Raw genomic sequence first — 27,104 nt, forward strand, 5'->3', positions numbered from 1 at the left:
GCTGAACAGCCGACCAGCCCACAAGACTAACTATTAGACATCTCAGTGACACACTGGGAATGTGATGTGTATTACAATGTAATGTTAATCTGATGTCTGTTGTGTGTCTCTCTATGTATTCTTTCTGAGCTATTGTATTGTGCCAAAAACAATTCCGGGCATGACCCCTCATGCTTGGTGAAATAAAATGATTCTGATTCCAGCCCTAAGTCAATGTTTGCCCATTGTAAAATCTCTCCTCTCCCTGATTTACATTCTGAAATGTATCATTGGTGGGGCCGTCTTTAGTCCTGTCGGTAGTGAAGGTCATGTTTAGAGAAGTCATGGAGAAGCATGTGATTTGCAAAAGGAAAGCTCTGATTGGCTGTGATCACATCCTGCTTCAGCACATGATCATGGCTAGCAAATCAGAGGCTTGCATAAATATATCACCTGACCAAACTGATCACATGCTTCTGCATGAGTTCTAGACCTGACCATCACTACCTGTCAGGTGCAGCTCTGCAAAATGTTTCTTTACTGAGAATTCTGGAGCCAGTACAAAATACAGGTGCAACTCGAAAAATTAGAATATTGTGAAAATGTCATTGTATTTCAGTAATTAACTTTAATGACAACTGGGCGTTTATAAACGTCCAGTGTATTTGTGGAGAGTGCACCATCAGTTTTTACTAAACGAGGCACATATGGTATTTTTAACAGAGACAAGTTGTTGAATACATTTTGGTGGGTCTTAAAGCTTGGACACACATCACCTAAAAATAGGTACGGACAAACTCAATCCAACATAAAAAAGTCATTTTCTAAATGATGATCAAATTTGGAAAAGTTTTAGTAAAACTACAAAAGACATGTAGTAACATTTTAACCATGATAAGTAGTAGAATAGCGTTTTAGGGTTGAGGCCCATGTCTTTTGTATTGTTTTTAGTTGCAAACTGAATCAAAGGCAATTACATTTTTGCATATTCTGTACCAAAATAAAATACTTGTAAAATGAAAACAAAGTGACAGAATATGAAAGAAACAACATATATCGTTACCTTAGAAATTTGGCTTTTAAAACATGCATGCCATGAGGGTATACTATTATTATTTTTGCAAATAAGGTTTTATAATCATCAATAGTGTACAATGAGAAAACAAAAACACCTTTATTTTCAAATACAATTTCAAATAAAATATTGTCACCATACATTGTGCAAGGAACATAATCTAAATGTTATAACGAGGATGAATAAGCAAATAAAATGAGTGGGTTTCACTTAGTTTGCACTTTTTATTTTAAAGCTATAATGGATGTAAATGGAAAAATAGTGTGTTTTTCTTCTCTACTTTTTCCTTTAACCACTTGAGGACCACAGTCTTTTCGCCCCTTAAGGACCAGAGCCTTTTTCTCCATTCAGACCACTGCAGCTTTCACGGTTTATTGCTCGCTCATACAACCTACCACCTAAATGAATTTTACCTCCTTTTCTTGTCACTAATACAGCTTTCTTTTGCTGCTATTTGATTGCTGCTGCGAGTTTTAGTTTTTATTATATTCATCAAAAAAGACATGAATTTTGGCAAAAAAATGACTTTTTTAACTTGCTGTGCTGACATTTTTCAAATAAAGTAAAATTTCCTATACATTTGAGCGCGAAAGTTATTCTGCTACATGTCTTTGATAAAAAAAAACCATTGAGTGTATATTTATTGGATTGGGTAAAAGTTATAGCGTTTACAAACTATGGTGCCAAAAGTGAATTTTCCCATTTTCAAGCATCTCTGACTTTTCTGCGCACCTGTCAGGTTTCATGAGGGGCTAAAATTCCAGGATAGTACAAATACCCCCCAAATGACCCCATTTTGGAAAGAAGACATCCCAAAGTATTCAGTGAGAGGCATGGTGAGTTCATAGAAGATTTTATTTTTTGTCACAAGTTAGCGGAAAATGACACTTTGTGAAAAAAAAAAAAAAGTTTCCATTTCTTCTAACTTGCGACAAAAAAAAATTAAATCTGCCACGGACTCACTATGCTCCTCTCTGAATACCTTGAAGTGTCTACTTTCCAAAATGGGGCCAAAACACATTATACTACTTCTCCTGAGTACGGCGATACCACATGTGTGGCACTTTTTTGCACCCTAACTGCGCTAAGGGGCCCAAAGTTCAATGAGTACCTTTAGGATTTCACAGGTCATTTTGAGAAATTTCGTTTCAAGACTACTCCTCACGGTTTAGGGCCCCTAAAATGCCAGGACAGTATAGGAACCCCACAAATTACCCCATTTTAGAAAGAAGACACCCCAAGGTATTCCGTTAGGAGGATGGTGAGTTCATAGATTTTTTTTGTCACAAGTTAGCGGAAATTGATTTTAATTGTTTTTTTTTCACAAAGTGTCATTTTCCGCTAACTTGTGACAAAAAATAAAATCTTCTATGAACTCACCATACTCCTAACGGAATACCTTGGGGTGTCTTCTTTCTAAAATGGGGTCATTTGTGGGGTTCCTATACTGCCCTGGCATTTTAGGGGCCCTAAACCGTGAGGAGTAGTCTTGAAACCAAATGTCGCAAAATTACCTGTGAAATCCTAAAGGTACTCATTGGACTTTGGGCCCCTTAGCGCACTTAGGGTGCAAAAAAGTGCCACACGTGGTACCGCCATACTCAGGAGAAGTAGTATAATGTGTTTTGGGGTGTATTTTTACACATACGCATGCTGGGTGGGAGAAATATCTCTGTAAATGACAATTGTTTGATTTTTTTTTTACACACAATTGTCCATTTACAGAGAGATTTCTCCCACCCAGCATGGGTATGTTTAAAAATACACCCCAAAACACAATATACTACTTATTCTGAGTACGGCGATAACACATGTGTGACACTTTTTTGCAACCTATGTGCGCTAAGGGGCCTAACGTCCTATTCACAGGTCATTTTGAGGCATTTGGATTCTAGACTACTGCTCACGGTTTAGGGCCCCTAAAATGCCAGGGCAGTATAGGAACCCCACAAGTGACCCCATTTTAGAAAGAAGACACCCCAAGGTATTCTGTTAGGGGTATGGTGAGTTCATAGAAGATTTTTTTTTTGTCACAAGTTAGCGGAAAATGACACTTTGTGAAAAAAAACCCCAATACATATCAATTTCCGCTAACTTGTGACAAAAAATAAAATCTTCTATGAACTCATCATACACCTAACAGAATACCTTGGGGTGTCTTCTTTCTAAAATGGGGTCACTTGTGGGGTTCCTATACTGCCCTGGCATTTTAGGGGCCCTAAACCGTGAGGAGTAGTCTTGAACCCAAATGTCTCAAAATGACCTGTGAAATCCTAAAGGTACTCACTGGAGTTTGGGCCCCTTAGCACAGTTAGGCTGCAAAAAAGTGTCACACATGTGGTATCGCCGTACTCAGAAGAAGTAGTATAATGTGTTTTGTGGTGTATTTTTACACATACCCATGCTGGGTGGGAGAAATATCTCTGTAAATGACACATTTTTTTATTTTTTTTTACACACAATTGTCCATTTACAGAGAGATTTCTCCCACCCAGCATGGGTATGTGTAAAAATACACCACAAAACACATTATACTACTTCTCCTGAGTATGGCGATACCACGTGTGACACTTTTTTGCAGCCTAGGTGCACTAAGGGGCCCAACGTCCTATTCACAGGTCATTTTGAGGCATTTGTTTTCTAGACTACTCTTCACGGTTTAGGGCCCCTAAAATGCCAGGGCAGTATAGGAACCCCACAAGTGACCCCATTTTAGAAAGAAGACACCCCAAGGTATTCCGTTAGGGGTATGGTGATTTTATTTTTTGTCACAAGTTAGTGAAAAATGACACTTTGTGAAAAAAAACAATAAAAATCCAATTTCCGCTAACTTTTGACAAAACATAAATGGGGTCACTTGTGGGGTTCCTATACTGCCCTGGCATTTTACGGGCCCAAAACTGTGAGTAGTCTGGAAACCAAATTTCTCAAAATGCACTTAGACAACAAAAACAAAAGACCGAGAGCCCAAATTGTGTAGTATATTCAAACAGATTAAAATTATAAAAAGTAAATTAGTTATACTCACAAACATGGGTTGCCCCTAGGCAACCACTCCATGTGCAGGTGGGGAGAATTAGTACCTGACCCCACTCAGGTATAAGATGTCGCTCTCTGTAGAAGAAAAGTAGGAAAGATACTTACCACCCTAGGTGGATCGCTTTGTTAGGAGTATATAAACCAGAGGCGCCAAAAGAGTAAAAGCATAATGAATAAAAATGGGGGGAGATATATTCACAACTCACCACCCATAAAAACCAGATTACACCTCAATGTTTAGTAAGATCAAAATAATTTATTGGTACTCCCAAAATGACTGTTCAGGGGTATAAGCATCTGCAAATTTTGATGACAGGTGGTCTATGAGGGGGCAAATTTTGTGGAACCGGTCATAAGCAGGGTGGCCTCTTAGATGACAGGATGTTTGGGGCCTGATCTGATGGATAGGAGTGCTAGGGGGGTGACAGGAGGTGATTGATGGGTGTCTCAGGGGGCGGTTAGAGGGGAAAATAGAAGCAATCAATGCACTGGGGAGGTGATCGGAAGGGGGTCTGAGGGGGATCTGAGGGTTTGGCCGAGTGATCAGGAGCCCATACGGGGCAAATTAGGGCCTGATCTGATGGGTAGGTGTGCTAGGGGGTGACAGGAGGTGATTGATGGGTGTCTCAAGGTGTGAGGGGGGAAATAGATGCAAGCAATGCACTAGCGAGGTGATCAGGGCTGGGGTCTGAGGGCATTCTGAGGTGTGGGCGGGTGATTGGGTGCCCGCAAGGGGCAGATTAGGGTCTAATCTGATGAGTAACAGTGATAGGGGGTGATTGATGGGTAATTAGTGGGTGTTTAGAGGAGAGAAGAGATGTAAACACTGCACTTGGGAGGTGATCTGATGTCGGATCTGCGGGCAATCTATTGGTGTGGTTGGGTGATCAGATTACCCGCAAGGGGCAGGTTAGGGGCTGATTGATGGGTGGCATTGACAGGGGGTGATTGATGGGTGGCAGTGACAGAGGGTGATTGACAGGTGATCAGTGGGTTATTACAGGGAATAACAGATGTAAATATTGCACTGGCGAATTGATAAGGGGGGGTCTGAGGGCAATCTGAGCGTGTGGGCGGGTGATTGGGTGCCCGCAAGGGGCAGATTAGGGTCTAATCTGATGGGTAACAGTGGTGGTAACAGGAGGTGATTGATGGGTGTCTCAAGGTGTGAGGGGGGAAATAGATGCAAGCAATGCACTAGCGAGGTGATCAGGGCTGGGGTCTGAGGGCGTTCTGAGGTGTGGGCAGGTGATTGGGTGCCCGCAAGGGGCAGATTAGGGTCTAATCTTATGAGTAACAGTGACAGGTGGTGATAGGGGGTGATTGATGGGTAATTAGTGGGTGTTTAGAGGAGAGAAGAGATGTAAACACTGCACTTGGGAGGTGATCTGATGTCGGATCTGCGGGCGATCTATTGGTGTGGGTGGGTGATCAGATTGCCCGCAAGGGGCAGGTTAGGGGCTGATTGATGGGTAGCAGTGACAGGGGGTGATTGATGGGTGATCAGGGGGGATAGATGCATACAGTACACGGGGGGGGGGGGGGGTCTGGGGAGAATCTGAGGGGTGGTGGGGTGATCAGGAGGGAGTAGGGGGCAGATTAGGGACTAAAAAAAAAAATAGCGTTGACAGATAGTGACAGGGAGTGATTGATGGGTGATTAGGGGGGTGACTGGGTGCAAACAGTGGTCTGGGGGGTGGGCAGGGGGGGTCTGAGGGGTGCTGTGGGCGATCAGGGGGCAGGGGGGGGGGAAATCAGTGTGCTTGGGTGCAGACTAGGGTGGCTGCAGCCTGCCCTGATGGTCCCTCGGACACTGGGACCACCAGGGCAGGAGGCAGCCAGTATAATAGGCTTTGTATACAATACAAAGCCTATTATACATACGTGCAGCGGCGATCCGGGTGCTAGTAACCCGCCGGCGCTTCCGAACGTCCTGCGGGTTACAGCGAACGGTGGGCGGAGCCAGTCCCCGGCGGCTGATCGCGTCACGAATGACGCGATCGCCGCATAGCCACTCCCGCAGCCGCCCCCGCCGATGGGCATATTGCGGTCGTTTGGGCCCGGACTTTGCCGCCGCCCATCGGCTGGGGGCGGTCCTTAAGTGGTTAAAGAGACACTGAAGCGAAAAAAATATATGATATAATGAATTGGTTGTGTACTATGAATAATTACTAGAAGATTAGCAGCAAAGAAAATATTCTCATATTTTTATTTTCAGGTATATAGTGGTTTTATAACATTGCATCATTCTCGAATATGTGCAGATTACACAACACTCAGCATTCAAAATGATTCTTTCAGAGCAGTCTGTGAACTAATGACCTCTCCTCTGCCAGAGGAAAAGTAAATAGTTAACTAACAGTTGAGATAATAAGTCAGATAACAGCCCTCTCCACGACTTTGTAAGTCATAGAGCTTAATGGCTTTTTTGCATAGAGATAACAACTTGAGTTTCTTAAATCTTCCTGTACTGGAAACAATTACACTGATGTATCTGATCTTAATGTTTTATTTCTTAGCTGTACTACACATACAAATCATAATATCATAATATTTTTTTCGCTTCAGTGTCTCTTTAAAATGCATTGAAAATAAGGTAATCTCTAAACAAAATTATCACACAATAAAAGCCTAATTTGTCCTGAAAAAAAAACTATATAGATCATTTAGGTGTGATTATTAGTAATAATGTTATTGGCGAATGAATGGGAGCAGTGTTGATATGTGAAAAATAATTTGGTACTGAAGTGGTTAAAGTGTACCAGAGCTGAACAAAATTAAAAAATCAATACTTACCCGCAGCTTCCTCCGGCAGCATAAGCCCGTCCTCCCGCGGTCTCCCGTTCAGCCACGATAAGCCCCGGTAATAAGCTCAGTCGCTTCAGTCCGGGTCTACTGCACAGCCGGGGTAAGTATCGATCATTTTTTTTTTTTTTTTACTTCGTTCAGCTCTTGTTTACTTTAAGACTTGAGTATTGAACAACTTCACAATATTCAAATGGTCTGAGATTTTGATTTGGGGGGTTTCATAAGTTGTAAGCCATTATCAAAATTACAACAAATACAGGCTTGAAATATCGCGCTTTACATGTAATGAGTGCCGGTTTTTCATGTATTTCACCTCTTGAAGATTTTTACTGAAAAAAATGGATTTTTGAACGATATTCAGATTTTTTAAGTTACACCTGTATACCTGGTCCCCCAGAATGCTCTGGGAGGAGAATTTTGCATAGCTAAATAGCTTAGGCTAAACCTCGCTGGAAGGGTGGGGCTACAGTCTGTATACAGCAATATACAGATATAGGGATGATGCTGAAACCAGACAAATTGCCATAAAAGTGGATATCCTGATTAATTTACTGAAGTCTATTATATGTCACTGTCTGCTATAAGTCGCCTACAGGGCCTCCTTAAAGAGGAACTCCAGCCTAAACAAACATACTGTCATTAAGTTACATTATTATGTTAATTAAAATAGATAGGTAATATAATCTCTTGCCCACACTGTTTTGAAAGAACAGGCAAATGTTTGATTTCATGATGGCAGCCATCTTTTTGGTTGAAAGGAGGTGACAGGGAGCATGAGACACAGTTCCAACTGTCCTGTGTGCTGATCACCCCTCCCAGTTGCTAGGCAACGTGAACAACAACATAGGAAATCCCATCATGCTCTGCACAGCATCAGGGAAAAAAAGCCCGGGCGCTTTTTTTCTTTAATGGGTGGAGCTTAGATAAAAATGCAGCTAAAAATGATGCTTGGGTAAGAAAAACAAAGTTCTGATGCTGTGAAACTGTTAAAGAAACACCAAGCCTTTTCAGTTCTGCTGAGTAGATTTTTAGTCCGGAGGTTCACTTTAAGGCAAATCTAAGTTTGTTGGAAACATTTTGTTGACCTGATATTTCTGCAGGTTTCTTGGTGTTTTCAAAAGGAGCCCTAATCCGTAATGCATTATACTTGATATTTTTACTGCACCCACTGAGTACAGTAATAGGGACTACGAATGACAGTGACAACTTGTGCTACTGATTTTAGTTCTGCTCTAAAATATAAATACATAACGTTATTGATCAGGGCTTCATTTTAAGCCATTTTAACAAAGCTACTGCTTTTAGATGTGCTCTTTTTTACCTCTTAGTAATATCAGTACAATTCCTTTATTGAATAAGTGGTTTTAAGTAAACCCCCCCATCAATACCATCATACCATCTCTTCTGATGCTACATGGTGGGATTTCTAGTAGCTATAAATCTGTCTACTCGCTTGTAATCTAGAACTAGCTGAAGTTTTTATTTTGCGGTTATCTACCTTACTGCTCTGTTTTTTATTTTATATAACAGCATTTTTTGAGAATTCTTGTTTAAACTGTTTTGTTTTGTTTGTTTTTTTTACTTCACAGACACTTTGTGCAAAAACGACAATGCAAACAGTCCACTCGTCTGACAGCAACACGATAGACAAGCTGATATTTCATGAATCTGAGAATGATCGCAAGGTAACTGATCTGTGCACGTTTATCGTAAACTTGTAAAGATATAAGAGGTAGAAGAAGTCAGATGCCAGTCAATCTGATTTGATACTAATTTTATGGAGATAGACCAACCAAAGCCAACAGCTGTTGCTTTTGGACCATTTCCATGCTGCATACAATTTGCATCAACTCAGAATCATTAGCATCTCATCTATTATGGCTGCTGATGCTTATAAATAATAATATGGGTATCTGGTGGGCAGGGCCGAGGCAGAGGCGAGAGAGGCTCCAGTCTCAGGGCGTAGTGTGGGAGGGGGCACAGGGCTGGGGCAGAGGAAAGAGAGGTTCCAGCCTCAGGGTGCAGTGTAGGAGGGGCAGGGCAGAGGCGAGAGAGGCTCCAGTCTCAGGGCGTAGTGTGGGAGGGGGCACAGGGCTGGGGCAGAGGAAAGAGAGGCTCCAGCCTCAGGGCGCAGTGTAGCAGGGGGTGCACAACTCACTCAGCTAGCCTTCACCTATTGTGTTTGTAGCAGAGAGAAATGAGAAAAGGGTATACATGGCAGTGACTGCTAGCCAGATAACTGGAGATTAAGGTGATGGGGGCCCTGTGGCCCTCTTAGTCTAATAGCAATCAGTGTGTGACGGCTGGGGTGGGAGGGATGGAGGGGCATATTTTGGTGTCTCAGCCCTGGGTGCTGGAGGACCTTGTCCCAGCTCTGCTGGTGGGTTGTGCGGTCAGTCTTCTCTTGTGGCCTCCGAAGCATTGCCAGAGCTGTTAATGTCCCCTGTAGGCAAAATACGGTTTTCAAGATATGTTCTCTGTTTATAAGGTATTTGTGGAGAGAATTAGGTTTAGGGAACAGATATTAACCTCACCTTCTCTTTTCTTTCCTTCCAGGTCGTGCTACAAATAGAAAAGAAATTATTTGATTATTTTAATCAGGAAGTTTTTAGAGATAACAATGGGACTGCGGTAAGTGCTTATGCTGTAATCATTTTAAGATCTTTTTTTTTTCCCTAAGCCCACTTATGCATTATAGGAAGGCACTGGTGCGTTATAGGAAGGCACGTGTGCGTTACAGGAAGGCACTGGTGCTTTATAGGAAGGCACGTGTGCGTTACAGGAAGGCACTGGTGCTTTATAGGAAGGCACGTGTGCGTTATAGGAAGGCACTGGCGCGTTATAGGAAGGCACTGGCGCGTTATAGGAAGGCACTGGCGCGTTATAGGAAGGCACTGGCGCGTTATAGGAAGGCACTGGCGCGTTATAGGAAGGCACTGGCGCGTTATTGGAAGGCACTGGCGTGTTATAGGAAGACACTGGTGCGTTATAGGAAGGCACGTGTGCGTTATTGGAAGGCACTGGTGCGTTATTGGAAGGCACTGGTGTGTTATAGGAAGGCACTGGTGTGTTATAGGAAGGCACTGGTGCTTTATAGGAAGGCACGTGTGCGTTATAGGAAGGCACGTGTGCGTTATAGGAAGGCACAGGCGCGTTATAGGAAGGCGCGTGTGCGTTATAGGAAGGCGCGTGTGGGTTATAGGAAGGCGCGTGTGCGTTGTAGGAAGGCGCGTGTGCGTTGTAGGAAGGCACGTGTGCGTTGTAGGAAGGCACGTGTGCGTTATAGGAAGGCACTGGCGCGTTATAGGAAGGCACGTGTGCGTTATAGGAAGGCACTGGCGCGTTATAGGAAGGCACTGGCGCGTTATAGGAAGGCACGTGTGCGTTATAGGAAGGCACGTGTGCGTTATAGGAAGGCACGTGTGCGTTATAGGAAGGCACGTGTGCGTTATAGGAAGGCACGTGTGCGTTATAGGAAGGCACGTGTGCGTTATAGGAAGGCACGTGTGCGTTATAGGAAGGCACGTGTGCGTTATAGGAAGGCACGTGTGCGTTATAGGAAGGCACGTGTGCGTTATAGGAAGGCACGTGTGCGTTATAGGAAGGCACGTGTGCGTTATAGGAAGGCACGTGTGCGTTATAGGAAGGCACGTGTGCGTTATAGGAAGGCACGTGTGCGTTATAGGAAGGCACGTGTGCGTTATAGGAAGGCACGTGTGCGTTATAGGAAGGCACGTGTGCGTTATAGGAAGGCACGTGTGCGTTATAGGAAGGCACGTGTGCGTTATAGGAAGGCACTGGTGCGTTATAGGAAGGCACGTGTGCGTTATTGGAAGGCACGTGTGCTTTATAGGAAGGCACGTGTGCGTTATAGGAAGGCACGTGTGCGTTATAGGAAGGCACGTGTGCGTAATAGGAAGGCACGTGTGCGTTATATAGGAAGGCACGTGTGCGTTATAGGAAGGCACGTGTGCGTTATAGGAAGGCACGTGTGCGTTATAGGAAGGCACGTGTGCGTTATAGGAAGGCACGTGTGCGTTATAGGAAGGCACGTGTGCGTTATAGGAAGGCACGTGTGCGCTATAGGAAGGCACGTGTGCGCTATAGGAAGGCACTGGTGCGTTATAGGAAGGCACATGTTGATTATTTTAATCAGGAAGTTTTTAGAGATAACAATGGGACTGCGGTAAGTGCTTATGCTGTAATCATTTTAAGATCATTTTTTTTTCTAAGGCCATCGGCTTATGTATTATTGGAAGGCACTGGTGCATTATAGGAAGGCACTGGTGCGTTATAGGAAGGCACTGGTGCGTTATAGGAAGGCACTGGTGCGTTATAGGAAGGAAAGGCACGTGTGCATTACAGGAAGGAAGGCATGTGTGCATTATAGGAAGACTAGCACTACCAGCTAGTTAACAATATTTGCTATAGATTGAACTGTTAACAATGCTTCCTTAAAGAGAACCTGAAGAGAGTAAAATTATTTAAAATAAACACGTGATGTAGCTGCAAATGAATATTACATACTAACCTCACCCTCAGTTACTCTCAGAAGCTCACCATTTTCTTCTTACAGTGATCCCTTCCAGTTCTGACAATATTTTGTCAGAACTGAAATATACCAGTTGCTGTTATATATCAGCAGCTGCCAGCTGTCAGTTATAACTGAATGTGCAAGGTGAGGTCCATGTTTTCCTATGGATCAAGTGGGTGATATTACAGTTTAACAGTACGCTGACCAGGAAGTTGCTGTAAGGTAATGGCCATTTTTAAAATGGAGGGCGAAGAATTCCATTGATCACAGTGGACAAATGGGACGCAGGAGAGGAGAAAGAGATTGAGTAGTAGGAGGAGGTAAGTATAACCTGTGTATGGTTATTTTGACTTTTTATTTTCAGTTCAGGTTCTCTTTAAGGTGGCCATAAACTCATTCATTTTCTTATTCAATTCCTTGCAGATTTGATTCATCTGCTTGAGAATTTGTCCCCCAAAATCTCTTGATTTTTGATGAAAAATTGAAAGAATCAATTTGGCAGGAAGGAAAATTGTAAAACAATTGGGGGTGGGGCAGGAGCATTGGCAGACCGATGGCTTATACCTTTGCACTGCATGGAACGCAGCTCTTCAGTTCGAACAATTTTCAATAGATTCCCTGCTGAAATCTATATCTGCAGTCATGCCCCTTGTGGGGATCTGGAGGAGGGCTGCTGGATAAGGCAATCCAGGTAGTACAAAAACACACACAACAACAAAAATCAAGTTACTGGTAATATATTTTTAATTTGTGTCTTCCCAAATACAACCTTCTGAAAAAGGTCCCAGTAGCCCCCAAAACCAGCATTTTCTTTGTGATGGGTTTAAACTTTGTTTGCTTGTTTCCTACTTTCTACATCAGGGAGAAGTCTACTTTGTTCTGTGTAGTATCTAGAGAGTTGTGTTGCCTAGGCTTTTTTTTTTTTTAAATATAAAAGTTGAATAGATACTGTTTAGTGTGATCTCCTGTTTACCTCATAGGAGAATGTGACTTGTCATTACAGAGGACATTGAATTTAGTTCGCCTCAAGTCCAAGGGGCAGCAGATGTCCGATTCTGTAAGAAGCACCGTTCATGGACCTCATTTGAGTTGGGCAGTACCAGTCGACCCTGCTGCACCACTATACCCCTTTCTCTAGACATTCTCTACAAACACTACTGAATCCAGAGATCGTGTTTTGGAAGGTTTAAACCAACAGATTATATGCCATGAAATACATTAGAAGAAGCTCAAACAAGTTGGCATTGAGTTTAAAGGGAACCTAAACTGAGTAAAATTATTTAAAATAAATACACAAGGTAACTTCAAATGAACATTACATAGTTACCTTGCCATCAGTTCCTCTCAGAAGCTCACTATTTTTTTCTGACAATAATCCCTTCCAGTTCTGAAAATATTTTGTCAGATCTGAAATATATCAGTTGCTGTCAGTTATGTATCAGTTGCTGTCAGTTATAACTGAGAGGACAACTGATGTGCCAGGTAATGTCTGTTTCCCTGTGGCTGAAGTGGGCGAAGTTAGTTTAACAGTGTGCTGACCAGAAAGCTGTTATGGGGTAATGGGCCTTTTAAAAATGGAGGAAGGAGAATTCCCTTGATCATATTAGTGGACTAATAGGATGCAGGAGAGGAGAAAGAGATTGAGGAGTAGACTACATGGGAGGTAAGTATGACTTGTGTATGTTTATATTGACTTTTAATATTCAGTTCAGGTTTTCTTTAAATGTTCTCTAGACATACATTCACTGTCCTTCCACCACTAACTTGTATAGTCTTGACTATAAGTCCGTAAATTTAGATCTGACCTGCTAAATAAAGTGGGCAAGTCACACCTACATTTCTGACTTATAGGCACACGCACACACCTTTGTTAACATGCATAGCAGCCCCAGGAGAGCACACATACAGTGGTTTGCAAAAGTATTCGGCCCCCTTGAAGTTTTCCACATTTTGTCACATTACTGCCACAAACATAAATCAATTTTATTGGAATTCCACGTGAAAGACCAATACAAAGTGGTGTACACGTGAAAAGTGGAACGAAAATTATACACGATTCCAAACATTTTTACAAATAATTTCAAAGTGGGTTGTGTGTAATTATTCAGCCCCCTTTAGTCTGAGTGCAGTCAGTTGCCCATAGACATTGCCTGATGAGTGCTAATGACTAAATAGAGTGCACCTGTGTGTAATCTAATGTCAGTACAAATGCAGCTGCTCTGTGACGGCCTCAGAGGTTGTCTAAGAGAATATTGGGAGCAACAACACCATGAAGTCCAAAGAACACACCAGACAGGTCAGGGATCAAGTTATTGAGAAATTTAAAGCAGGCTTAGGCTACAAAAAGATTTCCAAAGCCTTGAACATCCCACGGAGCACTGTTCAAGCGATCATTCAGAAATGGAAGGAGTATGGCAAAACTGTACACCTACCAAGACAAGGCTGTCTACCTAAACTCGCAGGCCGAACAAGGAGAGCGCTAATCAGAAATGCAGTCAAGAGGCCCATGGTGACTCTGGGCGAGCTGCAGAGATCTACAGCTCAGGTGGGGAAATCTGTCCATAGGACAGCTATTAGTCATGCACTGCACAAAGTTGGCCTTTATAGAAGAGTGGCAAGAAGAAAGCCATTGTTAACAGAAAGCATAAGAAGTCCTATTTGCAGTTTGCCACAAGCCATGTGGGGGACACAGCAAACATGTGGAAGAAGGTGCTCTGGTCAGATGAGACCAAAATGGAACTTTTTTGGTCAAAAAGCAAGACGCTATGTGTGGCGGAAAACTAACACTGCACATCACTCTGAACACACCATCCCCACTGTCAAATATGGTGGTGGCAGCATCATGCTCGGGGGGTGCATCTCTTCAGCAGGGACAGGGAAGCTGGTCAGAGTTGATGGGAAGATGGATGGAGCCAAATACAGGGCAAACTTGGAAGAAAACCTCTTGGAGTCTGCAAAAGACTTGAGACTGGGGCGGATGTTCACCTTCCAGCAGGACAACGACCCTAAACATAAAGCCAGGGCAACAATGGAATGGTTTAAAATAAAACATATCCATGAGTTAGAATGGCCCAGTCAAAGTCCAGATCTAAATCCAATCGAGAATCTGCGGCAAGATCTGAAAACTGCTGTTCACAAACGCTGTTCATCTAATCGGACTGAGCTCGAGCTGTTTTGCAAAGAAGAATAGGCAAGGATTTCAGTCTCTAGATGTGAAAAGCTGGTAGAGACCTACCCTAAAAGACTGGCAGCTGTAATTGCAGCAACAGGTGGTTCTACAAAATATTGACCTAGGGGGCTGAATAATTACGCACACCCCACTTTGCTGTTATTTAAAAAAAAATGTTTGGAATTATGTATGATTCTCATTCCACTTCTCACGTGTACACCACTTTGTATTGGTCTTTCATGTGGAATTCCAATAGAATTGATTCAGGTTTGTGGCAGTAATATGACAAAATGTGGAAAACTTCTGGGGGCTGAATACTTTTGCAACCCACTGTAGTTAGTCCAGCACTGGCTTAGTAAGGATGAGGGGGTTGAAAGTGTATATTTGCTGCATTTAGGGACCAGTAGGGTTTATTCCAGCTTAAGAGGTTCAAATATTGTGGTCAGTTTATACATGAAGTCGACCTCTAGTTGAGAATTTATGGCACTTATTCCAGCAACAAGTATGTGCAGAGTTGGGTGTGTTTACATTAATAGCATCTATGGAGCAGGAGAGCCAAGAAAGCCTTCTACATCACCCTTATCTCAAGGGGAACGATGGTGCTTGGCTGAGAGCAGAGATGACCAATGAGATGCAGAGTATTCCGTTTGGCTTGCAAATTGTAATGCCTCTTGGTTTTTGGCCAATCATACTTAACAGGAAGTTGATCTAGTTGGCCCAATTCCTAGTATTATCAGCATCTGCTTGTTGCATGTGGTCCGGGATAGTCATGGAGGAAATCCGAAGACATAACCACAAAAGTTGTTTAGGTGATACCTTTAATGACTAACTGTACAAGATTTTTCTGCAAGCTTTCGAAACTTTAAAGGGCATCCGAGGTGACATGATGAGATAGACATGTGTATGTACAGTGCCTAGCACACACAACTATGCTGTGTTCTTTTTATTTTTTTTCTTTCTCTGACTGAAAGAGTTAAACATCAGGTATGTGAGTGGCAGTTCCTGTCTGAGTCAGACTATAGTGTGACCCTCACTGATAAGAAATTACAACTATAAAACACTTTCCTAGCAGAAAATGGCTTCTGAGAGCAGATAAGAGATAAAACAAAGGGTCAATAGTTCATAGATTTTAGCTCTGGCATAATGAATGTGTCATTGAGCAAAAATAATAAAAATAGTAAAAACTTAAAAAGTAGATTTAAAGGGACTCCCAAAGGGGTCAATAAAAACAAAATCAGAACTTATCTAGGGCTTTCTCCAGCCCACCGTAGGTCAGGAGGTCCCCCGGTGTCCTCCTGGCTCCTCTCCCGGTCCCTCCGCAGAAATCACGACTGGCGACACTGGGGCCGAGTGTCGGGCTGACACTTCCTGAACGATGTCACTCGTCATGACAGTACTGCACATGCGCAGTTTACAGCTAGAAACCCGCGCATGCGCAGTACTGTCACGCCGGGCGGCGTGATGACGCTTGGCAGCCGGCGTGTTAACGACGAGCGTCATTGTTCAGGAAGTGTCGGCCCAACACTCGCCACGGTGTCGCCGGTCGGGATTTCTGCGGAGGGACCGGGAGAGTAGCCAGGAGGATGCCGGGGGACCTCCCGACCTACGGTGGGCTGGAGAAAGCCCCAGGTAAGTTCCAATTTTGATTTTATTCACTCCTCTGAGTCCCTTTAAATATAAAATAAAACTGTGGAATATCTTAAGTCATTTTTAGGAGAAGGAAAATAGATGCAATTGTTTGTCATTCGTTTATTTTCACCTCAGGTGTCCTTTAAGTTTCTTCTTCCGGCATGTTTCAGAACTGGTTCAGAACCATACGTATCAAGCATCTGCTTGACCATCTCTAGCTCAGAACACACAAGAGTGATCAGCCGTGGTGTCGGGGACTGGGGATAGGGGAATTGGTAGATCTGCCGACCACCACCGAATGTCTGTAGGTTCCGGGATTTTTCTCTTGTTCCCAGGACCTACATATATATATCTTGCACTGCAAGTTTTACGGCCAGAAGTGTGTATCTAAAGTGCTTCTTCAATAGCTTGCAGGGAGCCCTTCATGTACCGCTTCAGAAGCCCGAGAAAGATGAATGGCGTAATGAGCCGGAGGAGATAATCTAATCTTCATGGTGTAGTTAAATACGCAGCACCATGATCGCTAAAAAACAAACTACCTATCTTAAAGGATGAATGTTCCCGGGCCAAATTCAACCCCAAAAAAATCCATTGCATCCTTCATCAAGCGCTGGTCTTGTACGGGCCTGACAGAAATTTAATTCGAGCTGGCTCCTGAAAATAATTATTGTATTTTAAGAGTAGTAATCATTGGCTGGGACATGATTGAATGTGTCCATGGCTATTGACTTTTGCTATGATATATGGCTGGCTTTAGTCGATATTCCCATCGAAATTGTATAATTAATTATAAGTGGGGCTGTCAGCTCTGCAGGATGGAGTGCCCTGACGAGTATTTGGGAAGATTAAATTTTCCTCCGCTGCAGCGAGGCAAGACTTGGGAATATTCGCGGCGCGCTGCTCGTTGGATAAAGATGTTTTTCTGTGTGTTTAGCAACTGCTTGAGCTGAAGATGCATTGATTTTTCCGGCCTCTATTTATTTCTATCTGTGCACCGGCTCTTCACTAATAGCGGAATTTGTGCAGATGTGACAAGACCTGACAAATATTTATTATCCGCTAACTACTTTATCATTGTCCGTAGAGAGATTTTTTTTTTTTTACTTTATTAATATTTTTTATTTCGTCCCTGCTTTTTTTTTTCTTTTTTCCTTTTTTTTTTCTGGTGTAATTTAGGAGATAGATGTCCCTGATACATAAAATAGTTATTACGGTCATGAAATACCCGGTAATAGATCACATTTTTTATTTCTTAAGAAGCAGAATTGCAGTTTTTATAGAAAAAGAAGGGGTCAGGCTTGTAGTTTGATATTTGCAGACCGTATTAAGTGGAACAGAAATCAAATGATGCAGGTTTGCTTAATTTTATTTATTTTTTTGTTAGTATGGAACAGCCGGGAGTAAATGGTCTTATTGATATTTTTATAGAAAAAATAATGCTCGCTTTAATACCCTATCAGAGGTACAGATTAGCTATTATAATTTGGTTTGAAAGCTTGCCCCTTTTTTTTTGTAGTTCATCACAGAGCAGCCCTGTTTAGCTTTGTGGGATCGGTGGGCCTCTTGTTTTTTGGTTGTGAGTGTGGGGGGGGGGTGTTGGGGAGAGGCACATGGCCGAAGAATGAATAGAATAGGATTTGTGTTGTCATGACAGGAAGAATTGGATATTATGACTGACCTGTCTTATACCATACCACCCTTCGCCATCGGTCAAGTGTAGCACCCCACTGTGTGTCACTGGCTCACAGAGTTCAGCAGATAACCATTCTGCTTCTCCTCCTTCCAGCAGTTAAAGTGAGTCTTAGTTGAAAATGTTTAAAGGTAACCAGAGATGGTTCCCCTGCCATAAAATATACATACCTGGGGCTTCCTCCAGCCCCGTCCTACCTGATCATTTCCACGGTGTCCTCTTCTTGCTTTCCGTTTCTCCTCAGTTGGCCCTGGAAAGTCCTCCGGTCCGAGGCAGACTGAGCATGTGCGGCACAGCCACATGTGTGCTCCCGCCATGTTCTTGTCACCTTGCGCTTCTGAGTGCTGTGCGGGGGCAGAACCCTACTGGCGATGGGAGCGATACAGGTAAGCGCGCCTTGTCAGACTGCGCCTAGGCCGACTGGCCCCGACTGTAGGGTTTTTTTGGGGCCAGCTGCAGGTGAACAGAGAGTGAGAAGAAGATGCCGTTTGAACGATCAGGCCAGAAGGGGCTGGAGGAAGCCCCAAGTATGTATATTTTTGGCAGGGCCTCATCTCTGGTACATTTTAAAACGTTAAAGAAGCAGATTTATTGTTTTGTCTCAGCTCAGTCTGTCCCGTGTCTCAGAATGCTAAAATATATGAACTATTGACCTTTTTTATCCATCCCCTGCTCTCAGAAGCTCAGTTCTCAGCCAGGAATCTATTTTATGGCTGTAATTCCTTATTGGTAACAGAGGCTATTGTCTATTGTCTAACTGGAGAAAAACGGTCAGTTGCACAGCTGAATATTAACTCGTATGACTGAAGCTCATGATGCCAGTTAGAGAGCACACTCAGTACCAATTGCTGGAAGGAATATCGGTTAGTATGTTTACCTGTTGAACTCTGTATTTTCATAATGGCCTGTAGGTGGCAGGATTGATGACACTTAGTAGACCACACCGGACGGCCTTGCAAGTGAGGTGTCATTTGGACAACGCTAGATGTGTGATAATGGTAGGAGGCTGTTGTCAGATGATGAAGTAAAATCTGTAGCTGCAGCTCATGTTAGTGTGTTCATAAAACATTTTTATTGATCTCCAAATACAACATTAACCACAGATATTGCAGATCAGCAGGTGGGTCTTTGGAGGTGCCATCTGGGTGCCGGCACATTTTGGTACCAACCTGCTGGTGCCTGTAGGTCAGCTGCAATTGTCTCGATCGAATGAGTGATAGTCTACTTTTGTTGATAATCCTTTAGAGGGAACCCAAGGTGAGAGACCTATGGAGGCTGCCATATTTATTTCCTTTTAAATAATACCAGTTGCCTGGCAGTCCAGCTGATCATCTGCTTCTATCATTTTTAGCAATAGACCCTGAACAAGCATGCAGATCAGGTGTCTTACTAGATTAGCTGCATGCTTATCTCAAGTGTGTGATTCAGATGCTTCTGATTCAGGAATACTCAACAGAACTGCCAGGCAACTTGTGGTGTTTAAACGGAAATAAAGATGGCAGCCTTCATATCAGGCTTCCTTTAAGTTTGGATTTACATCACTAAGGGCCCATTCACACTAGAAATCGCTACATGCAATCGCAAATGCCCAGCGATTTATTTCTTTATTTTCCACTGTACAGAAAGCATTTTTTTTTCAACGATTAGCATTTTGCAATTTCTAGTTTCATAAGCTGTGTCTGGCTTCCATAAACAGGAGATGACTGCACAGGAAAAACAGGTGTTTGTGGGTAAACTGCAAGGTTTGATGGGTAAAATTGCTGGAAAATCGCTGGACTAACTCTGATTATGAACAGGCCAGCGCTTCCAGAGCGATTTACCAGCGCTCCTATACTTAACATTGAGACGCTAATCGCTCAGAAAATGCTGCAGGCAACGTGTTTGCATTTCAGCAAATCACTGAGATGAGAACACTTCCATATACTTTTCATTGTACAGGCATTTTTCAAAATGTTAATAATTTTCAGCGATGCTGGATTCGCTTGTAAAGAGCACAAGTGTGAACGGTGTGTGTGTGTATATATATATATATATATATATATATATATATAGATAGATAGATAGATAGATAGATAGATAGATAGATATAGATAGAATATATACATATACATATCTATATCTTCAGTGACTGTACTGCACATGGCTGCGGAAATCTAACTGCCTACATGGTATGTGAGTGGGTGGTTACCCTAGAGTTGCAATGCTTTGTGCTCTGTGCAGGTAGTTACTCAGGCAGGAAGGTGGGTTTTAAGCTGCAGATTACACAAAATTGGCAATTGGTTTCAGCAGCGAAATCTGTGTGTTTGAAATTACAGGCCTTTTTAGACATTGCTGGGTGAAAACCAAAATGGAAAAATCTTTTTACTCTTAAAGTGAAACTCCGCCTGAATTAAAAATCAAGTTTTTTTGTTATTTTTTACTCTACGGGCCTTTCACCTTGAGTCCGTTGCGATAATGCAATGTAGCCCAAAAAGTAACTTTGACGTCAATTCATCAAAGGCATTCGGTATTTTAGACCTTTTTCCCCCTCTTTGCTAAGGGCCTGTTTCCACTACACGCAGATTGGATGCAGAATGGATGCAGATAAACTGACTCCAATGAATGCCTATGGGAAAATCTGCATCAGAAAAATCTCGTTTAGTGGAAACAGGCCCATAGACATTCATTAGACATTCATTGGAGTCAGTTTTTCTGCATCTAATCTGCGTGTATTGGAAACAAGCCCTTATTCACCAATATTTTCACAGGTGCAGTATAAGTTTGGTAATTTACTGAAGCCCATTGACAAAAACCTCTTCGGTAACTGCCAAGAGTGTGTATTTGTCTCTGTTCTCTGTGCAGAGACATCATGACAATAGTAAGAGGCATCCTGACATCCCTTTAGAATATACATGTTTGTTATACTCCCTCTGCTTGCTCAATATCTATTAGACTTTCTTATGGAGGCCATACATGGTACAATTTTTTCATCCAATCTTACCATTTCTATGTAATATAAGGGAACTGCCTAAATTATCCTTTCAATATATTCACGTAATTTACCCTTATACTACATAGAAATGGTAAGATTGGATGAAAAAATTGTACCATGTATGGCCACCATTAGAATTTTATTTATTTGCCACATCTTAGATGAACTCCAAGAAACTTTAAACATGCCCTGCTTAGGTGATTTCCCCACTAGTTCCTCCGCATCTTCAAACAAGAACCTAAATGGTTAATTGGCCAAAGGGAGGCAGGGAAAGCCGCTTTTGTTCCGTTATGTCTGCTCGCTGCCTGGGGGGGGGGGGGGGGGGTAGAAAAGCTGGAACCTCCCAAGAAGCCTGCGCAACCGATCAACATCCTATCAGCGGGACTTGCAGGAGACGGGGGCTTTTTCTATTGGCTCTACTCCTGTCAGTCATAGGTCATCCATCTCTCCTTCTGTGAGTTCTTCGAGTCCCGCACTGATTTCGACAGGAGAACTGCCAGTATTGATCAAACATGTGAGTGTTTTACCGTATGGTGTAACCTTCATGAATTGACATTTACTGACATTTGTTGAGGTGTTTACTGCACAAGTCTGTAATTTTCCTCACTGCTCTCTAATTTCAGCTTGCCATGCGGTAACAGCCTTGATGAATTGATATTTTCCTAAGTGCTCAGTAAAGTCAGCGGTTTTCAGCATTACCGCATGCAGTAATGCCTGATGAATTGACGCCAATGTGAAGTAACTTTGCAGTGTGGCCATACAGTGAGGCATACACTACAATGAAAGTATGCCTCACTGCCACTGTACACACGTGTCACCTGGTTAACGCGCAGCATGCAGTGCGCGACTTTGTCAGAATCCGCCGCGACATGCCCAATATGGCGTCCCCAAAGGAAAAAGATGCAACACCGTGGGAAAGGGTCCTAATATCTGTGGGGTGTGAGAAGAAACACTTTGGTGGAAAAGTACTACTACTCTTAATAAATGCAATAGAGGCCTCTGGCATATCAAACACTATTTATACAGGGAGTGCAGAATTATTAGGCAAATGAGTATTTTGACCACATCATCCTCTTTATGCATGTTGTCTTACTCTAAGCTGTATAGGCTCGAAAGCCTACTACCAATTAAGCATATTAGGTGATGTGCATCTCTGTAATGAGAAGGGGTGTGGTCTAATGACATCAACACCCTATATCAGGTGTGCATAATTATTAGGCAACTTCTTTTCTTTTGGCAAAATGGGTCAAAAGAAGGACTTGACAGGCTCAGAAAAGTCAAAAATAGTGAGATATCTTGCAGAGGGATGCAGCACTCCTAAAGGGAAGGTTCAGGGAGGGTGGGTAAAAAATCAAAATCAATTTCCACTTACCTGGGGCTTCCTCCAGCCCGTGGCAGGCAGGAGGTGCCCTCGCCGCCGCTCCGCAGGCTCCCGGTGGTCTCCGGTGGCGCGCCCGACCTGGCCAGGCCGGCTGCCAGGTCGGGCTCTTCTGCGCTCCAAGTCCTGGTACTTCTGCGTCCCACGCCGGCGCTCTGACGTCATCGGACGTCCTCCGGGCTCTACTGCGCATGCGCAGTAGTTCTGCGCATGCGCAATAGAGCCCGGAGGACGTCCGATGACGTCAGAGCGCCGGCGTGGGACGCAGAAGTACCAGGACTTGGAGCGCAGAAGAGCCCGACCTGGCAGCCGGCCTGGCCAGGTCGGGCGCGCCACCGGAGACCACCGGGAGCCTGCGGAGCGGCGGCGAGGGCACCTCCTGCCTGCCACGGGCTGGAGGAAGCCCCAGGTAAGTGGAAATTGATTTTGATTTTTTACCCACCCTCCCTGAACCTTCCCTTTAAAATTGCAAAGCTTCTGAAGTGTGATCATCGAACAATCAAGCGTTTTATTCAAAATAGTCAACAGGGTCGCAAGAAGCGTGTGGAAAAACCAAGGCGCAAAATAACTGCCCATGAACTGAGAAAAGTCAAGCGTGCAGCTGCCAAGATGCCACTTGCCACCAGTTTGGCCATATTTCAGAGCTGCAACATCACTGTAGTGCCCAAAAGCACAAGGTGTGCAATACTCAGAGACATGGCCAAGGTAGGAAAGGCTGAAAGACGACCACCACTGAACAAGACGCACAAGCTGAAACGTCAAGACTGGGCCAAGAATTATCTCAAGACTAATTTTTCTAAGGTTTTATGGACTGATGAAATGAGAGTAAATCTTGATGGGCCAGATGGATGGGCCCGTGGCTGGATTGGTAAAGGGCAGAGAGCTCCAGTCTGACTCAGACGCCAGCAAGGTGGAGGTGGAGTACTGGTTTGGGCTGGTATCATCAAAGATGAGCTTGTGGGGCCTTTTTCGGGTTGAGGATGGAGTCAAGCTCCACTCCCAGTCCTACTGCCAGTTTCTGGAAGACACCACCTTCAAGCAGTGGTACAGGAAGAAGTCTGCATCCTTCAAGAAAAACATGATTTTCATGCAGAACAATGCTCCATCACACGCGTCCAAGTACTCCACAGCGTGGCTGGCAAGAAAGGGTATAAAAGAAGAAAAACTAATGACATGACCTCCTTGTTCACCTGATCTGAACCCCATTGAGAACCTGTGGTCCATCATAAAATGTGAGATTTACAAGGAGAGAAAACCGTACACCTCTCTGAACAGTGTCTGGGAGGCTGTGGTTGCTGCTGCACGCAATGTTTATGGTGAACAGATCAAAACACTGACAGAATCCATGGATGGTAGGCTTTTTAGTGTCCTTGCAAAGAAAGGTGGCTATATTGGCCACTGATTTGTTTTTGTTTTGTTTTTGAATGTCAGAAATGTATATTTGTGAATGTTGAGATGTTATATTGGTTTCACTGGTAAAAATAAATAATTGAAATGGGTACATATTTGTTTTTTGTTAAGTTGCCTAATATTTATGCACAGTAATAGTCACCTGCACACACAGATATCCCCCTAAAATAACTAAAAACTACTTTCAAAAATATTCAGCTTTGATATTGAGTTTTTTTGGGTTCATTGAGAACATGATTGTTGTTCAATAATAAAATTATTCCTCAAAAATACAACTTGCCTAATAATTCTGCACTCCCTGTATTATCCTTCTGCAGTATTATATTGTACTGTTAGTTTAGGAAGACTTTGTAACCTTACTGTTAAAAGGATGCTTAATAATTGAAATGGCTAAAGGGCATGTTTTGATCGGTTTGTCGTGATATTTTGTTTTATAGATGTAACTGAATGCCCAAGCAGCTCCGGGTGACCCAGAACCACTAGGAAAGTAATAGGGGACTAAGAGAGACCGAAAAGCCCTCCTACTAAAAAAGTAAACGCAAACTACACTGAGCGTTATACATTTGTTTGGGGTGATTAAATACACAGACACAACAGGAGTCCAAATGGTGCAGTATGTCACAGCAGTTAGAAGAAAAAAGGGGTGGTAGATGAATAATACTCAAAAGGTGGGTTGCAGAAGGGCAGCCGACCACTGTAGACAGGTGGAGATGTTTAACCCCGACTTTACTCGTGTTCCCAGGCAAAGCTGGATGTGGTCGTACTCTTGTAATGTAAACACAGCCCGATTGACCTTAGAGGTGGTTTGCACCCCCACAGATCAAAAAGGGGTGATGCCCCTCCTGACGGAGGGTAAAGGCACAAGGTAGGGGGCAAGAGGCGCCCGGATGTGATAAAATACGTTAAAATAAAATAGAAAAAAATGAGATTTGCTTACCTCAATGAAAACATTCATGTATGAGATGAATTTTTAGTTTGCACTAGCAACGCGTTTCGTGGGTACGTGCCCACTTCCTCTGGCCAAATAAAAGTGCAAATGATGCTACTAGCCGCAATTTAGGCGTGTTGCTTTTTAGTAGGAGGGTTTTTAGGTCTCTTTTAACCCCCTATACTTCCCTAGTGGTTCTGGGTCACCCTGCGCTATGAGTATTGGTACTGGTCCAAGCCCTATCCCATAAAGCCACATAAATCCATGCCAAGCACTGATGAGGACCAAAAGTCAGGCTGTCTGCGTGTTGGGTTGATGTGGCTGAGTAAATCTTATAAGCCATAGGCTTGATATACACCAGCGGTTCTCAATGCGAGTATGGCTTCAGGAGCAAAAAGATAATTTGCATATTCAGTTGTGATGCATTGTGGGAAGCCACAGTTGCTCACTTAATGTTGAATTATCGCAAACACCTTCTGTTTTAAGAATGCAAATGACATGGAGCATTTTAGTAGAAGGGCTTTTTGGTCTCTTTTAGTCCACTATACTTTCCTAGTTATTTTGGGTCACCCCGAGCTGCTTGTTTACTCTGTTATTCTGGTCCAAGCCCCTATCCCATAGAGCCATAGCAATCCCTGCCATGCACTGAGGAGGACCAACAGTCTGAAACAGGCTGTCTACATGTAGGGTGCATGTGTCTCTGTACATTTTATAAGCTATAGGCTTGCTAAACACCATCAGTTGGATGTAAGCTTGGCTTCAGGGGCAAAAAGAGATCATTTGCATATTCAGTAGTGATGCATCATGGGAAACCAAAGTTGCTCACTTAAAGCTGAATTATCACAAACCTCTTCTGTTTTAAAGGAACACTACCACGAAAATTATACAATTTTAAATAAATGTAAACACATAAAAAGTATGCGCTTTTTAAATGAGCCATAAGTTACTTTTCTCCTATGTTGCTGTCACTTTCAGTGGGTAGTAGAAATCTGACAGGTTTTGGACTACCCCATCTCCTCATGGGGGGTTCTCAGGGTTTTCTTTATTTTCTAAAGCACTTAGTGAATGGCAGTTGCTCTGTCCAACCGCTAAAATAGTGTGCAACGAGCACAGAGGCTGGCCAGCATCTTCATATAAATCCTTTTCAAGGAGTGTCTTTATAAAGAATAGAGCTGAGAATCCCCCATTAAGAGATGGACTAGTCCAAAACCTCTCTGTTCTGTAAGATTTCTACTGCCTACTGTAAGGGACAGCAATATGGGAGAAAAGTAATTTATGGCTCATTTTAATCTGGAAGAAACCTACATCTTATTTGTATCTGTTATATATAACAAAATGTTACAATTTTTGCAATAATGGTCCTTTGAGAAGGCAAATCACCCTGAAGGCTTTATTGCTGTACAGTTGTTTGGTACATTACTACAGTGCAATGTTAATGTACCCAGTATTCAACAAATGACTATTTTTTGTTGTCAATTGATACATTTTAATAAAAATTGAAATAGAAAATAATAATGCTGCAACACTAGAATTAGGATGTCCACACTGATAAATTGCACACACAAGGCAGTCATGTTCAGAGCAGTGTGTTACTGGTTTAAACCATGTATTCCCATTATTGAAAACACTTCATAAAACATGTTATGAAAATAAGCACTTTTGGAGGCCAGAGATCACCAACACTAGAAAAGTCTGCTCACCTTCTTCCTACCTTTTGTGTCCCCACCTCTCCCTCTAGATTGTAAGCCTTTGGGCAGGGTCCTCCTCCTTTTGTGTCCTGCCTGATCATGCACCGCCATTACTGTGCACCCATGCTATGCATCTGAGTGAACCTAACTTGCCTAATCTCCATGCTCCATCCAGTGACTAAGCATTACCTGGTACTCATACTGTGCTGTGTGATCTGGTCTTTCTTGTATTCAGGTATTGTCATATTGCTGTATGTCACCCCTAAATATTGTCTGTAACCTAAATTAATGTTCAGCGCTGCGTAATATGTTGGCGCTTCATAAACACAATAAATAACATCTTCGTTAGCATTCTACTACCAACCAACAACCTTATCAGGGTCTTAAAGCGTGTCTGCAACGTCTAGTCCAGTCCAGTGTGGAATGCTGCAGTCACCTGATCGGGTCAATGTCTGCACGTGTGAGGTGATAGTGTTTGTATCTGGAAGTAGTACCTAAATCGTTTGTATTGGAGAATCTGCATAAGTACCGACCTTTATCTGGTAGCTGTTTTTAGGAATATCTCCAATCTCCAACTATATCCAATTGTATTCCAAAGCACACCTGAAATGTTTAAAAGGAAATACATATGGCAGTCTGCATATATCTTTCACTTCACTTGTCCTTCTGTTTTTAGAAGGCAAATTACACAGATCATTGCTTTATAGTAGGAGGGCTTTCCGGTCTATTTTAGTCCCCTATACTTTCCTTAGTGGTTTTGGGTCACCCAGAGCTGCTTGGGTACTCTGTTGTACTGGTCCAAGCCC

The 27,104-nt window shown here is 42.9% G+C and overlaps 1 protein-coding gene across 2 annotated transcripts in view; it reads left to right on the forward strand.

Moving 5' to 3' along the window:
* INPP5A (inositol polyphosphate-5-phosphatase A) overlaps positions 1–27,104 on the forward strand; it is a 614,694-nt gene that overhangs the window by 515,961 nt on the left and 71,629 nt on the right. For both annotated transcript variants that reach the window (XM_068255129.1, XM_068255128.1), the window contains exons 10-11: positions 8,491–8,586; positions 9,458–9,532. In XM_068255129.1, coding sequence (XP_068111230.1) covers positions 8,491–8,586; positions 9,458–9,532 — 171 coding nt within the window. The remainder of the gene's footprint in view (positions 1–8,490; positions 8,587–9,457; positions 9,533–27,104) is intronic.

Source organism: Hyperolius riggenbachi, chromosome 10 (genome assembly GCF_040937935.1).
Source record: "Hyperolius riggenbachi isolate aHypRig1 chromosome 10, aHypRig1.pri, whole genome shotgun sequence".
Classification (NCBI taxonomy): domain Eukaryota; kingdom Metazoa; phylum Chordata; class Amphibia; order Anura; family Hyperoliidae; genus Hyperolius; species Hyperolius riggenbachi.